The 14,272-nt window shown below is 39.9% G+C and overlaps 1 protein-coding gene across 1 annotated transcript in view; it reads right to left on the bottom strand.

Annotated features, from left to right (window-relative positions):
- Window positions 1-14,272, bottom strand: part of LRP1 (LDL receptor protein 1) — a 1,167,923-nt gene that overhangs the window by 197,513 nt on the left and 956,138 nt on the right. The window contains exon 61 of the mRNA XM_071663699.1: window positions 1,958-2,177. Within this exon, the coding sequence (XP_071519800.1) occupies window positions 1,958-2,177 (220 nt within the window). The remainder of the gene's footprint in view (window positions 1-1,957; window positions 2,178-14,272) is intronic.

The following is a 14,272-nucleotide window of genomic DNA, read 5'->3' as shown; positions in this document are numbered from 1 at the left end:
ATTCTTCAAGGCCCCCAGAATTTTCGCCCCCTCCCCCACCCTATGATCCACTTCCGCTTCCATGGTTCCATCCGCTGCCAGATCCACTCCCAGATATCTAAAACACTTCACTTCCTCCAGTTTTTCTCCACTCAAACTCACCTCCCAATTGACTTGACCCTCAACCCTACTGTACCTAATAACCTTGCTCTTATTCACATTTACTCTTAACTTTCTTCTTCCACACACTTTACCAAACTCAGTCACCAGCTTCTGCAGTTTCTCACATGAATCAGCCACCAGCGCTGTATCATCAGCGAACAACAACTGACTCACTTCCCAAGCTCTCTCATCCCCAACAGACTTCATACTTGCCCCTCTTTCCAAAACTCTTGCATTTACCTCCCTAACAACCCCATCCATAAACAAATTAAACAACCATGGAGACATCACACACCCCTGCCGCAAACCTACATTCACTGAGAACCAATCACTTTCCTCTCTTCCTACATGTACACATGCCTTATATCCTCGATAAAAACTTTTCACTGCTTCTAACAACTTTCCTCCCACACCATATATTCTTAATACCTTCCACAGAGCATCTCTATCAACTCTATCATATGCCTTCTCCAGATCCATAAATGCTACATACAAATCCATTTGCTTTTCTAAGTATTTCTCACATACATTCTTCAAAGCAAACACCTGAACCACACATCCTCTACCACTTCTGAAACCACACTGCTCTTCCCCAATCTGATGCTCTGTACATGCCTTCACCCTCTCAATCAATACCCTCCCATATAACTTACCAGGAATACTCAAGAAACTTATACCTCTGTAATTTGAGCACTCACTCTTATCCCCTTTGCCTTTGTACAATGGCACTATGCACGCATTCCGCCAATCCTCAGGCACCTCACCATGAGTCATACATACATTAAATAACCTTACCAACCACTCAACAATACAGTCACCCCCTTTTTTAATAAATTCCACTGCAATACCATCCAAACCTGCTGCCTTGCCGGCTTTCATCTTCCGCAAAGCTTTCACTACCTCTTCTCTGTTTACCAAATCATTTTCCCTAACCCTCTCACTTTGCACACCACCTCGACCAAAACACCCTATATCTGCCACTCTATCATCAAACACATTCAACAAACCTTCAAAATACTCACTCCATCTCCTTCTCACATCACCACTACTTGTTATCACCTCCCCATTTGCGCCCTTCACTGAAGTTCCCATTTGCTCCCTTGTCTTACGCACTTTATTTACCTCCTTCCAGAACATCTTTTTATTCTCCCTAAAATTTAATGATACTCTCTCACCCCAACTCTCATTTGCCCTTTTTTTCACCTCTTGCACCTTTCTCTTGGCCTCCTGTCTCTTTCCTTTATATATATATACCTGGGGATAGGGGATGAAGAATACTTCCCACATATTCCCTGCGTGTCATAGAAGGCGACTAAAAGGGGAGGGAGTGGGAGGCTGGAAATCCTCCCCTCTCGTTTTTTTTTTTTTTCTTTTTTTTTTTAATTTTCCAAAAGAAGGAACAGAGGGGGGGCCACGAGAGGATATTCCACAAAGGCCCAGTCCTCTGTTCTTAACGCTACCTCGCTAATGCGGGAAATGGCGGATAGTTTAAAAGAAGAAAGAAGAATAGAAACATTGGCCTCATCTGAACTAAACTAGTTATCACATGTAAAAAACTGTGAAGCACCTGTATGAGGATGGATTTGTCATGATTACCTCATTCAGACACTTGGTATGATTTCAGTATGAGTGATTTTATGAGGTAGGTATATCTAATCCTCTTCATGGAATGGTGAGTAAAGGAAATGATGACACAGACAGATAGATTGATTTCCTTAGCATTTGTGACAGTCTATGGTGTCTTATAATAAGAGATCATACAATGATTCGTTCTTCAGTACATATAATACATTCTGTATAAAAATCTATTTCTTACCTCAGTTAAAGTTAGAATGCTGGCAGAGTTTCCATGCTTATATGGAGAAAGTTTCCTCAGGTGGTTGTCATTAGCCAGAACCATGTATGCAAGGTTACCATCAGCAAAGCATGACTTTTGATTTTTTTGTGAGTAGCTGTGAAGAGAGTATCCTGGAGCACAAGTACAGGTGTGGTTTCCATCTTTCTTTATATTACATATTTGTGAGCATTCTCCAAATCTGTAAAAAAAAGAAAAAAAGTGCTATTTGATTACATGTATCAATCATTAACATCAATTCTAATTTCTATAAGAAGATAAGGCAACAAATAAAGAAATCATTGGAGATCTGGGCATAACAGGAGTGAAGGCATTAAGAGAGCAGAATAAGTAATGGGAAAAGACAGACATTTACAGAAAAGGTGTGAAAAGCAATAACTCTCCTAAAGAATTGTTAACCTCTGGTTACTGGTGAAGAGGAGAGTGAATGGTGAATAATGGAAGTTAAATTTGTGCAAACTGAGTTTGTAAAGTGTGTATGGAAGCAAGGAAAAATGCATGTGTGACTGAAGACTAGACAAAAGTAATAGGTTTCAGTGTGTAAAAAAAAAAATTTCATTTATTTTGCTTTGTCGCTGTCTCCCGCATTAGCGAGATAGCGCAAGGAAACAGACGAAAGAATGGCCCAACCCACCCACATACACATGTATATACATACACGTCCACACACGCAAATATACATACCTATACATCTCAATGTATACATATATATATATATATATATATACACACACAGACATATAAATATATATACACATGTACATAATTCATACTGTCTGCCTTTATTCATTCCCATCGCTACCCTGCCATACATGAAATATCAACCCCCTCCCCCTTCATGTGCGCAAAATAGCGCTAGGAAAAGACAACAAAAGCCACATTCGTTCACACTCAGTCTCTAGCTGTCATGTAATAATGCACTGAAACCACAGCTCCCTTTCCACATCCAGGCCCCGCACAACTTTCCATGGTTTACCCCAGACGCTTCACAAACCCTGGTTCAATCCACTGACAGCATGTCGACTCTGGTATACCACATTGTTCCAATTCAGTCTATTCCTTGCATGCCTTTCACCCTCCTGCATGTTCAGGCCCTGATCACTCAAAATCTTTTTCACTCCATCTTTCCACCTCCAATTTGGTCTCCCACTTCTCCTCGTTCCCTCCACCTCTGACACATATATCCTTTTCGTCAATCTTTCCTCACTCATTCTCTCCATGTGACCAAACCATTTCAAAACACCCTCTTCTGCTCTCTCAACCACACTCTTTTTATTACCACACATCTCTCTTACCCTATTATTACTTACTCAATCAAACCATCTTACACCACATACTGTCTTCAAACATCTCATTTCCAGCACATCCACCCTCCTCCGCACAACTCTATCCATAGCCCAGGCCTCGCAACCATATAACATTGTTGGAACCACTATTCCTTCAAACATACCCATTTTTGCTTTCCAAGATAATGTTCTCGACTTCCACACATTCTTCAACGGTCCCAGAACTTTCGCCCCCTCCCCCACCCTATGATTCACTTCCACTTCCATGGTTTCATCCGCTGCCAAATCCACTCCCAAATATCTAAAACACTACACTTCCTCCAGTTTTTCTCCATTCAAACTTACCTCAACCCTACTGTATCTAATAACCTTGCTCTTATTCACATTTACTCAGCTTTCTTCTTTCACACACTTTACCAAACTCAGTCACCAGCTTCTCCAGTTTCTCACATGAATTAGCCACCAGCGCTGTATCATCAGCGAACAACAACTGACTCACTTCCCAAGCTCTCTCATCCACAACAGACTGCATACTTGCCCCTCTTTCCAAAACTCTTGCATAAACAACCATGGACACATCACATAACCCTGCCACAAACCTACATTCACGGAGAACCAGTCACTTTCCTCTCTTCCTACATGTACACATGCCTTAAATCCTCGATATAAACTTTTCACTGCTTCTAACAACTTGCCTCCCACACCATATATTCTTAATACCTTCCACAGAGCATCTCTATCAACTCTTTCATATGCCTTCTCCAGATCCATAAATGCTACATACAAATCCATTTGCTTTTGTAAGTATTTCTCACATACATTCTTCAACACAAACACCTGATCCACACATCCTCTACCTCTTCTGAAACCACACTACTCTTCCCCAATCTGATGCTCTGTACATGCCTTCACCCTCTCAATCAATACCCTCTCATAAAATTTCCCAGGAATACTCAACAAACTTATACCTCTGTAATTTGAGCACCCACTTTTATCCCCTTTGCCTTTGTATAACAGCACTATGCAAGCATTCTGCCAATCCTCAGGCACCTCACCATGAATCATACATACATCAAATAACCTTAGCAACCAGTCAACAATACAGTCACCCCATTTTTTTATAAATTCCACTGCAGTACCATCCAAACCTGCTGCCTTGCCGGCTTTCATCTTCCGCAAAGCTTTTACTACCTCTTCTCTGTTTACCAAATCATTTTCCCTAACCCTCCCACTTTGCATACCACCACGACCAAAACTCCCTATATCTGCCACTCTATCATCAAGCACATTCAACAAACCATCAATATACTCACTCTATCTCCTTCTCACATCATCACTACTTGTTATCACCTCCCCATTAGCGCCCTTCACTGAAGTTCCCATTTGTTCCCTTGTCTTACGCACTTTATTTACCTCCTTCTAAAACATCTTTTTATTCTCCCTAAAATTTAATGATACTCTCTCACCCCAACACTCATTTGCCCTCTTTTTCACCTCTTGCACCTTTCTCTTGACCTTCTGCCTCTTTCTTTTATACTTCTCCCACTCATTTGCATTATTTGCATGCAAAAATCGTCCAAATGCCTCTCTCTTCTCTTTCACTAATAATCTTCCTTCTTCATCCCACCACTCACTACCCTTTCTAATCTGCCCACCTCCCATGCTTCTCATGCCACAAGCACCACTGCTTCCCTAAATACATCCCATTCCTCTCACATTCCCTTTACCTCCCTTGTTCTCACCTTTTTCCATTCTGTACTCAGAGTCTTCTGGTACTTCCTCACAAAAGTCTCCTTCCCAAGTTCACTTACTCCCACCACTCTCTTCACCCCAACATTCTCTCTTCTTTTCTGAAAAGCTCTACAACTCTTTACCTTTGCTTCCACAAGATAATGGTTAGACATCCCTCCAGTTGCACCTCTCAGCACATTTACATCCAAAAGTCTCTCTTTCGCGCGCCTATCAATTAACACGTAATCCAACAAAGCTCTCTGGCCATCTCTCTTACTTACATACGTATACTTATGTATATCTCTCTTTTTAAACCAGGTATTCCCAATCACCAGACCTTTTTCAGCACATAAATCTACAAGCTCTTCACCATTCCCATTTACAACACTGAACACCCCATGTACACCAATTATTCCCTTAACTGCCACATTACTCACCTTTGCATTCAATTCACCCATCACTATAACCCGGTCTTGAGCATCAAAACTACTAACACACTCACTCAGCTGCTCCCAAAACACTTGTCTCTCATGATCTTTCTTCTCATGCCCAGGTGCATATGCACCAATAATCACACATCTCTCTCCATCCACTTTCAGCTTTACCCATATCAATCTAGAGTTTACTTTCTTACACTCTATCTCATACTCCCACCACTCCCGTTTCAGGAGTAGTGCTACTCCTTCCCTTGCTCTTGTCCTCTCACTAACCCCTGACTTTACTTCCAAGACATTCCCAAACCACTCTTCCCCTTTACTCTTGAGCTTCATTTCACTCAGAGCCAAAACATCCAGGTTCCTTTCCTCAAACATATTACCTATCTCTCCTATTTTCTCATCTTGGTTACATCCACACACATTTAGACACCCCAAACTGAGCCTTTGAGGAGGATGAGCACAGGAATATCTTTCTAGAACCAAGTCTACTGTATGAATCTCTCATTGTTTCAAAATGATTCATGTACACTTTGTATGTAAACAAGGTAAGTCTGATGAAAATAGATAGACCACATTTTTCAACTCATGCTAGTGGTGAGGAACTGTCAAGAGAACAGAGAAAAGTTCAAGAAGCATCTATACATTTAAGAAAGCAATTCATCTAAGTTGAAAGGAGAGCTCTTTAAAGAGTTCTAGCTTTCTATGATATGCATGGAAGAATTTGAATGTGCCATTGAGTTTTATAATGGAAGTAACACGTGTCAAATCATATGTTGATGGATGCGAGTGGCTTGAAATAAATGTGGTTTGTAACAATAATCATGTTTATGGCAGTCTACCATAGGACATTTTCTATAAGTAAGAAGCTACTTTGTTGACATCAACAAGAGTGTATGTGACCTATTCTTTGAAAATATACTGAGCAAGGTGATACTAGTCTCTCCTCCAAAATAATACACCTCTGCAAGATGCACCAACTAGTGGAAAAAAAAGACATAGTGGCAGCAGTAAAAACATCATCAGTCATCACAGACTAGAATGACCAAAGGAAAAGATATGAAAGTCTCTTGCTCCAGTGACTGATGTGATACCAAGCAGTAACATAACAACATGGTGCAAGTTGCAGCTTAACAACTATCCATCCCCAAACAAAATAAGTAACAGCTGAAACTGAATGGGCTTGAAAGATCTTTTAGCAAAAATATATCCTCTATGTTCTAGCAGCAGGCTTTAAGAAACCTAATGAAGAGAAGGTTCCACTACTCCTAACCTTGGGTAGAGATGAATTACACGATAGGTATAATTCATAAGAGTTCCTAGTACCTGTAAATAACCAACCTAACCCAGCTACAGTGCTACAAAATGTACTTGCCAAATCTGATACACATTTTAACATGTCAAATTCTATACCGATAAGCCCACTGGGGAAGCAAAGATTTATTATTGTCAACCGTAAAGTGAAAAAGAAATATCCTGTAGTTTTTGTTGTAAAATAAGATCTTGTAAAAATTTTGGGTAAGAGAATCAGAACAGAAGCATCTGATAACTGTAAATCATGAGAACATTAGAGTAGTTCAAGATGTTTTCCAAATTGCAGTGATGTGCTTTCAGAACAGCTAGGGAATAACTTGGCATCATTATGCTAACTATTGACTGAATATCTAATTTGGTGACAATATCATCATCCAGAATGCCAATTAGTGTTAAACAAATGGTTCATAATAAGCATAGCGAATTACAGAAATAGAAAAGTCACTGCCAAAGTGGGTAAAAAAAAAATAAGAATGGGTAAATTGTATCACTACTGCACGCAAAAAATCAGGTGACATTAGATTTTTAATTGATCTACAAGCACTTAATAAATACCTGAAAAGAGAAATGCATCCACTAACAAAGACATGATGTAATTACCTGACCTTTCAAAGTTTAGAGTGTTCTCAAAGTTTAATCTAAGGAATGGTTATTGGCATTTGTGTACTAGATGATTAGTCAAACTATTTTACTACATTTTAGAAACCATTACGAAAATATATAGGTGATTAAGATTACCATTTGATTTAGCTGATAGTGAAATATTCTAAAAGAGGCAAAATGTAAGGGGTACAGAGATTAGCAGGCATGGTGAATCACTTATCCAAATTCTTACCTAAATTGTCTGATATAATGGAATCTATCCACCAACTAGTCAATAAAGATGTTGAATGGCAGTGAGAAAGAGTACGAGAAGCTCTGAACAACATCAAGCGGTTAGTGACATCTCCAGTGTTTGGGGCTACACTGACGCAGAAAGGTAAACCAAAACCATCTACACAGACCATTGACTCTTTCGGAGATGAGCTATGCACAGACACAGAAAGAGATGCCCTGACAAAATTTCATCAGTACACATTTGGAAGACTAACACAGTAATATGTGACAACAAACCTCTACAATCAATCATAAAAAGACTCTTAAGACTTACCAGGAGTGCAAATGTTTGAGATTACATACATGGTATGTTCCCAACCTATCAGACCCAACCTATCAGACTAGAACACCTGGAGAAGATAAAAAGAGTAACAGCAACTAACAAGACAATAAATTTTCTACTGGAAACCAAAATCTCTGAGTAGCTTGAAACCAAAGATACTGTCTCCAACCAGGTCCTGCTTTATTTTTGTTCAAGAGATGAGTTCTCAGCATAAAATAGTTTGATATTCAAAGGAGATAGGATAATCATATCTCATTCTTTGCATGCCAAAATCAAGAAAGCTATACACTGAACTCATAAGTGTAGAGGGCTGTCTGAGGCATGCAAAGCAGTGTATATACTGGCTGAGTATGGATGCTGAGATCAAAGAGTACGTTCTCAGTGTGAAATATGCAAATGATTCAACAGTGCACAACAGAAGGAAACCTTAATGTCCCATGAGACTGATGACTGGCCATAAAGAGAGAGTAGGTGTTGATTTGTTTGAGCTGAGGAATTAGAACTATTTTCTGACTGTGGACTATTCTAATAATTTTTGGAAGATTGATGTGTTGGAGTCAACAAGGACTAATGCAGTCAATGGAAAACTGAAAGCTCACTTTGCATGACATGGGATTCCAACAGTGCTTATCAGAGACAATACAAAGGAATTCAAACACAAACAGACCATTGGGTCCTTTAGAGGCTCTCTGTGGTTGTGGCAGATATCAAAAAATCACAGATAAGTGTGGTAAAAATTGCAAGGCATAAAGATAATTCAAAGAGAATAAACTGCAAATCGTCATTTTGTCTATGGAAGTGCAAATAATAAAACTCATGGACTTAAAAGTGAAGTATTTATTAAGTCTATTCTTAAACGTATCAGTAGCACTACTTTCAGTCACTCTGACAAAATGTTCCTTATATTAACAATCCTGTTGAAGAAAAAGTACTCTGACTCGTTCAAGGTAAATTGTTTGCCCACGTGTTTGTATCCACTACTACAAGTAAAATGTGATGGATCAAGTCTATCAAGGTAACTTGATAGATCAAGATAACAGTGCCTTTGATCATTTTGAATACTTACATCAGACCACCTCTTAACTTTCTCACTTCTAAACTAAATAGACTTCAGTCAATCAATATGATCTCACAGGATTTTTTCTCAGTCCAGGAGTGGTATGGACAGAAATGAATGAATGAATGAAAATTATAAGTGAAAAGGAAAAGAAAGATGTACAATTCTGTTATCAATGACAGTGTAGGATGGTGTTACAGAGCATGGATGGCATGGATCAAAAATAGTGTGGGTGAGAGGAAAAGTTGGAATTGTGGAGTATGCATGGAAGTGTATATGCCTGTGAATATTAAGACTGTAAGGTAAGGATGAAAAGAAGGATTTCTGGAGAAATTTGAAAGACTGTATAAATGGTTTTGAGAATGAGAGAGATGTGGCTGTAATGGGTAATATGAATGCAATAGTGGGACATGATGAAAAGGGTGAGATAAATAGTAAACAAGGAGTGCCTGGAGGAAATGAGAATGGAAGTTATGCTCTTATCATCTTTGCTGATAGGGTTTTATTCCTTGCAAACATCTTTTTTTCAGGATAAGATGATCAATAGGTATAAATGGATGATTAAATGATGGAAGAGAGGAGCAGAAGAGTTTGACAATGAAGCAGTGCATGAAAGATTGACAAAGGCTGTGCTAGATAGTAGAGTTATGAGAGGATTCTTTGGCGAATGACCATTTCAGAGTTCTTGCGGGGATATGGATCAGGGAGAAGAGGAGGTATGATGTAAGGAAGAATGGAGAGGTAAAAGTGCTGGCAAGCAAGGAGATGATCAGAAAAAATGCTGGGAGGAGTATAAAAGGAGAGTGACAAAGTTTAAATGGATGTGCAGTGATTATTGGGATGAAGTCATGTGTGAAAGATGTGTTTAAAATGTTTAGAAAAAGACTAATAAAGGTTGTAGAATAAGTTGATGGATACAAGGTATTGAGCTATAGGAATAAAAAAGGAAATGCATGGTGGATGGAAGAGAAGAAAAAGATGTGGTAGACTGCTCAAAAGGAATATACCAGTGGAAGCTCAGCAGAGGAGGAGAGAATATAAGATATGTAAGTAGAATATTAAGAAACTGATAGAGGAGAGCAAAGACAGTAGGTGAAGATTTTGGTAGAAGGTTGAGTGAAAAGTTCAAGGAAAATGAGAAACTGTACCAGAAGAAAGTGAAAAAGGATATAGGTGGATGTGAGTGGAAAATTAATGTGAGAAGTAAGGAGGAAGAGTTAGGGAGGTAAAATGGGTGACAATCAAGCAAAGGAAGGAAAGGCACCTGGAGTGAATGAGAACACAACTGAAATGCTGAAGTATGGAGGAGAAAGTGTAATAGGGTGGATGTATCTGATATGCAATTTAGCATGGAAACAGAAGGTTGTGTCTGAGGACTGGGTGATGGCTATTATTGTTTCTTGAACAATACTAAGAAGGTATGAGGCAATTACAGGGGAATAAGTGAGGAGCAAGGGGAGCTTTCGGAGAGGTAGGGGATGTGTGGATCATACTTTTATGATAAAGATGACTGTGAAAAAGTAATTAGCAGAAGGGCAGAACTTGTATGAAGCTTTTATGGATATAGAGAAAGCTTATGGCAGATTCATGTGAAATGGTTTATGGGATGTGTTAAGGATATATGGGGTAGGAAGACAACTGTTGGATGGTGTGAAACTTCTATAGGAGCAAATGCATGTGTAAGAGTGGACAGAGTTACGCAAAAGTTTTGGTATACATGCGGATGTGAAGCAGGTCTATATAATGTCACCATGGAGATGGCGATCGAGTATAATAAATGATAAAAACATATATATATGTAAATATATGTATATACATCAACACCTACACACAGACATATACATACCTATACATTTCAATATATACATATATATACATACACAGACATATACATATATACACATGTACATACTTGCTATCTTCATCCATTCCCATCGCTACCCAGCCACATATGAAACGGCACCCCCCATGTGTACATGAGATAGCGCTAGGAAGAGACAACAAAGGCTACATTTGATCATACTCAGTCCCTAGCCCTCATGTGTAATGCCGCGAAACCAGAGCTCCCTTTCCACATCCAGTCCCTACAAAACTTTCCATGGTTTACCCCACACGCTTCACATGACCTGGTTCAATCCATTGACAGCATGTCGACCCTGGTATACCACATCGTTCCAATTCAGTCTATTCCTTGCATGCCTTTCACCCTACTGTATACTCAGGCCCTAATCACTCAAAATCTTTTTCACTCCATTCTTCCACCTCCAATTTGGTCTCTACTTCTCGTTCCCTTTACCTCTGACACATATATTCTCTTTGTCAATCCTTCCTCACTCATTCTCTCCATGTGACAAAACCATTTCAATACACCCTCTTCTGCTCTCTCAACCACACTCTTTCTATCAACACACATCTCTCTTGCCCTTTCATTACTTACTTGATCAAACCACCTCACACCACATACTGTCCTCAAACATTTCATTTCCAACATATCTGCCCTCCTCCACATATCCCTATCTATAGCCCATGCCTCGCAACCATATAACACTGTTGGAACCACTATTCCTTCAAACATACCCATTTTTGCTCTCTGAGACAACATTCTTGTCTTCCACACATTCTTCATCGCTCCCAGAACCTTCGCCCCCTACCCCCACCCTGTGGCTCACTTCTGCTACCATGATTCCATCTGCTGCTAAATCCACTCACAGATATCTCAAACATTTCACTTCTTCCAGTTTTTCTCCAATCAAACTTACCTCCCAATTAACTTGTCCCTCAACCCTACTGAACCTATCAAACTTGCTCTTATTCACATTTACTCTCAGCTTTCTTCTTTCACAAACTTTACCAAACTTAGTCACCAACTTACGCAGTTTATCACCCGAATCAGCCACCAGTGCTGTGTCATCACCATACAACAACTGACTCACTTCCCAAGCCATCTCATCTACAACACACTGCATACTTGCCCCTCTCTCCAAAACTCTTGTATTCACCTCCCTAATATCCATAAACAAATTAAACAACCACGGAGACATCACACACCCCTGCCACAAACTGACATTCACTGGGAACCAATCACTTTCCTTTCTTCCTACTTGCACACATGCCTCACATCCTTGATAAAAAACATTTCACTGCTTCTAGCAACTTACCTCCGAAACCATATACTCTTAATACCTTCCACAGAGCATCTCTATCAACTCTGTCATATGCCTTCTCCAGATCCATAAATGCTACATACAAATCCATTAGTTTTTCTAATTATTTCTCACATATATTCTTCAAAGCAAACACTTGATCCACACATCCTCTGCCACTACTGAAACCAAACTGTTCTTCCCCAATCTGATGCTCTGCACACGTCTTTACCCTCTCAATCAATACCCTCCCATATAATTTCCCAGAAATACTCAACAAACTTATACCTCTGTAATTTGAACACTCACCTTTATCCCATTAGCCTTTGTACAATGGCACTATGCATGCATTCCGACAATCCTCAGGCACTTCACCATGAACCATACAAACACTGAATATTACATATATATTCCTAATTACGTGTGTACGCAGGAGAGATGGCCAGAGAGCATTATTGGATTACGTGTTAACTGATAGGCACGCGAAAGAGAGACTTTTGGATGTTAATGTGCTAAGAGGAGCAACTGGAGGGATGTCTGACCATTATCTTGTGGAGGCAAAGGTGAAGATATCTATAGGTTTTCAGAAAAGAAGAGAGAATCTTGGGGTGAAGAGAGTGGTGAGATTAAGTGAGCTTGGAAAGGATACTTGTGTGAGGAAGTAACAGGAGAGACTGAGTGGAGAATGGAAAAAGGTGAGAGCAAATGACATAAGAGGAGAGACTGAGTGGAGAATGGAAAAAGGTGAGAGCAAATGACATAAGGGGAGTGGGGGAGGAATGGGATGTATTTAGGGAAGCAGTGATGGATTGTGCAAAAGATGCCTATGGCATGAGAAAGGTGGGAGGAGGGCAGATTAGAAAGGGTAGTGAGTGGTGGGATGAAGAAGTAAGATTGTTAGTGAAAGAGAAGAGAGAGGCACCTCACCATGAGTCATACATACATTAAATAACCTTAGCAATCAGTCAACAATACAGTCACCCCCTATTTTAATAAATTCCACTGCTATACCATCCAAACCCACTGCCTTGCCGGCTTTCATCTTCCGCAAAGCTTTTACTACCTCTTCTCTGTTTACCAAATCATTTTCCCTAACCCTCTCACTTTGCACACCACCTCAACCAAAACACCCTATATCTGCCACTCTATCATCAAACACATTCAACAAACCTTCAAAAAACTCACTCCATCTCCTTCTCACATCACCACTACTAGTTATCACCTCCCCATTAGCCCCCTTCACTGAAGATCCCATTTGTTCCCTTGTCTTACGCACTTGATTTACCTCCTTCCAAAACATCTTTTTATTCTCCATAAAATTTAATGATACTCTCTCACCCCAATTCTCATTTGCCCTCTTTTTCACCTCTTGCACCTTTCTCTTGACCTCCTGCCTCTTTTTTATACATCTCCCATTATTTGCATTTTTTCCCAGCAAAAATCGTCCAAATGCCTCTCTCTTCTCTTTCACTAATGATCTTACTTCTTCATCCCACCACTCACTACCCTTTCTAATCAACCCACCTCCCACGCTTCTCATGTCACAAGCATCTTTTGCACAAGCCATCACTGCTTCCCTAAATACATCCCATTCCTCCCCCACTCCCCTTACCTCCTTTGTTCTCACCTTTTTCCATTCTGTACTCAGTCTCTCCTGGTACTTCCTCACACAAGTCTCCTTCCCAAGCTCACTTACTCTCACCACTCTCTTCACCCCAACATTCTCTCTTCTTTTCTGAAAACCCCTACAAATTTTCACCTTCGCCTCCATGAGATAATGATCAGACATCCCTCCAGTTGCACCTCTCAGCACATTAACATCCAAAAGTCTCTCTTTCGCGTGCCTATCAATTAACACGTAATCCAATAACGCTCTCTGGCCATCTCTCCTACTTACATACGTATACTTATGTATATCTCTCTTTTTAAACCAGGTATTCCCAATCATCAGTCCTTTTTCAGCACATAAATCTACAAGCTCTTCACCATTCCCATTTACAACACTGAAAACCCCATGTATACCAATTATTCCCTCAACTGTCACATTACTCACCTTTGCATTCAAATCACCCATCACTATAACCCGGTCTTGTGCATCAAAACCACTAACACACTCATTCAGCTGCTCCCAAAACATTTGCCTCTCATGATC

This window comes from Panulirus ornatus, chromosome 1 (genome assembly GCF_036320965.1).
Source record: "Panulirus ornatus isolate Po-2019 chromosome 1, ASM3632096v1, whole genome shotgun sequence".
Classification (NCBI taxonomy): Eukaryota; Metazoa; Arthropoda; class Malacostraca; order Decapoda; family Palinuridae; genus Panulirus; species Panulirus ornatus.
This window is presented reverse-complemented; position numbering and strand designations above follow the sequence as displayed.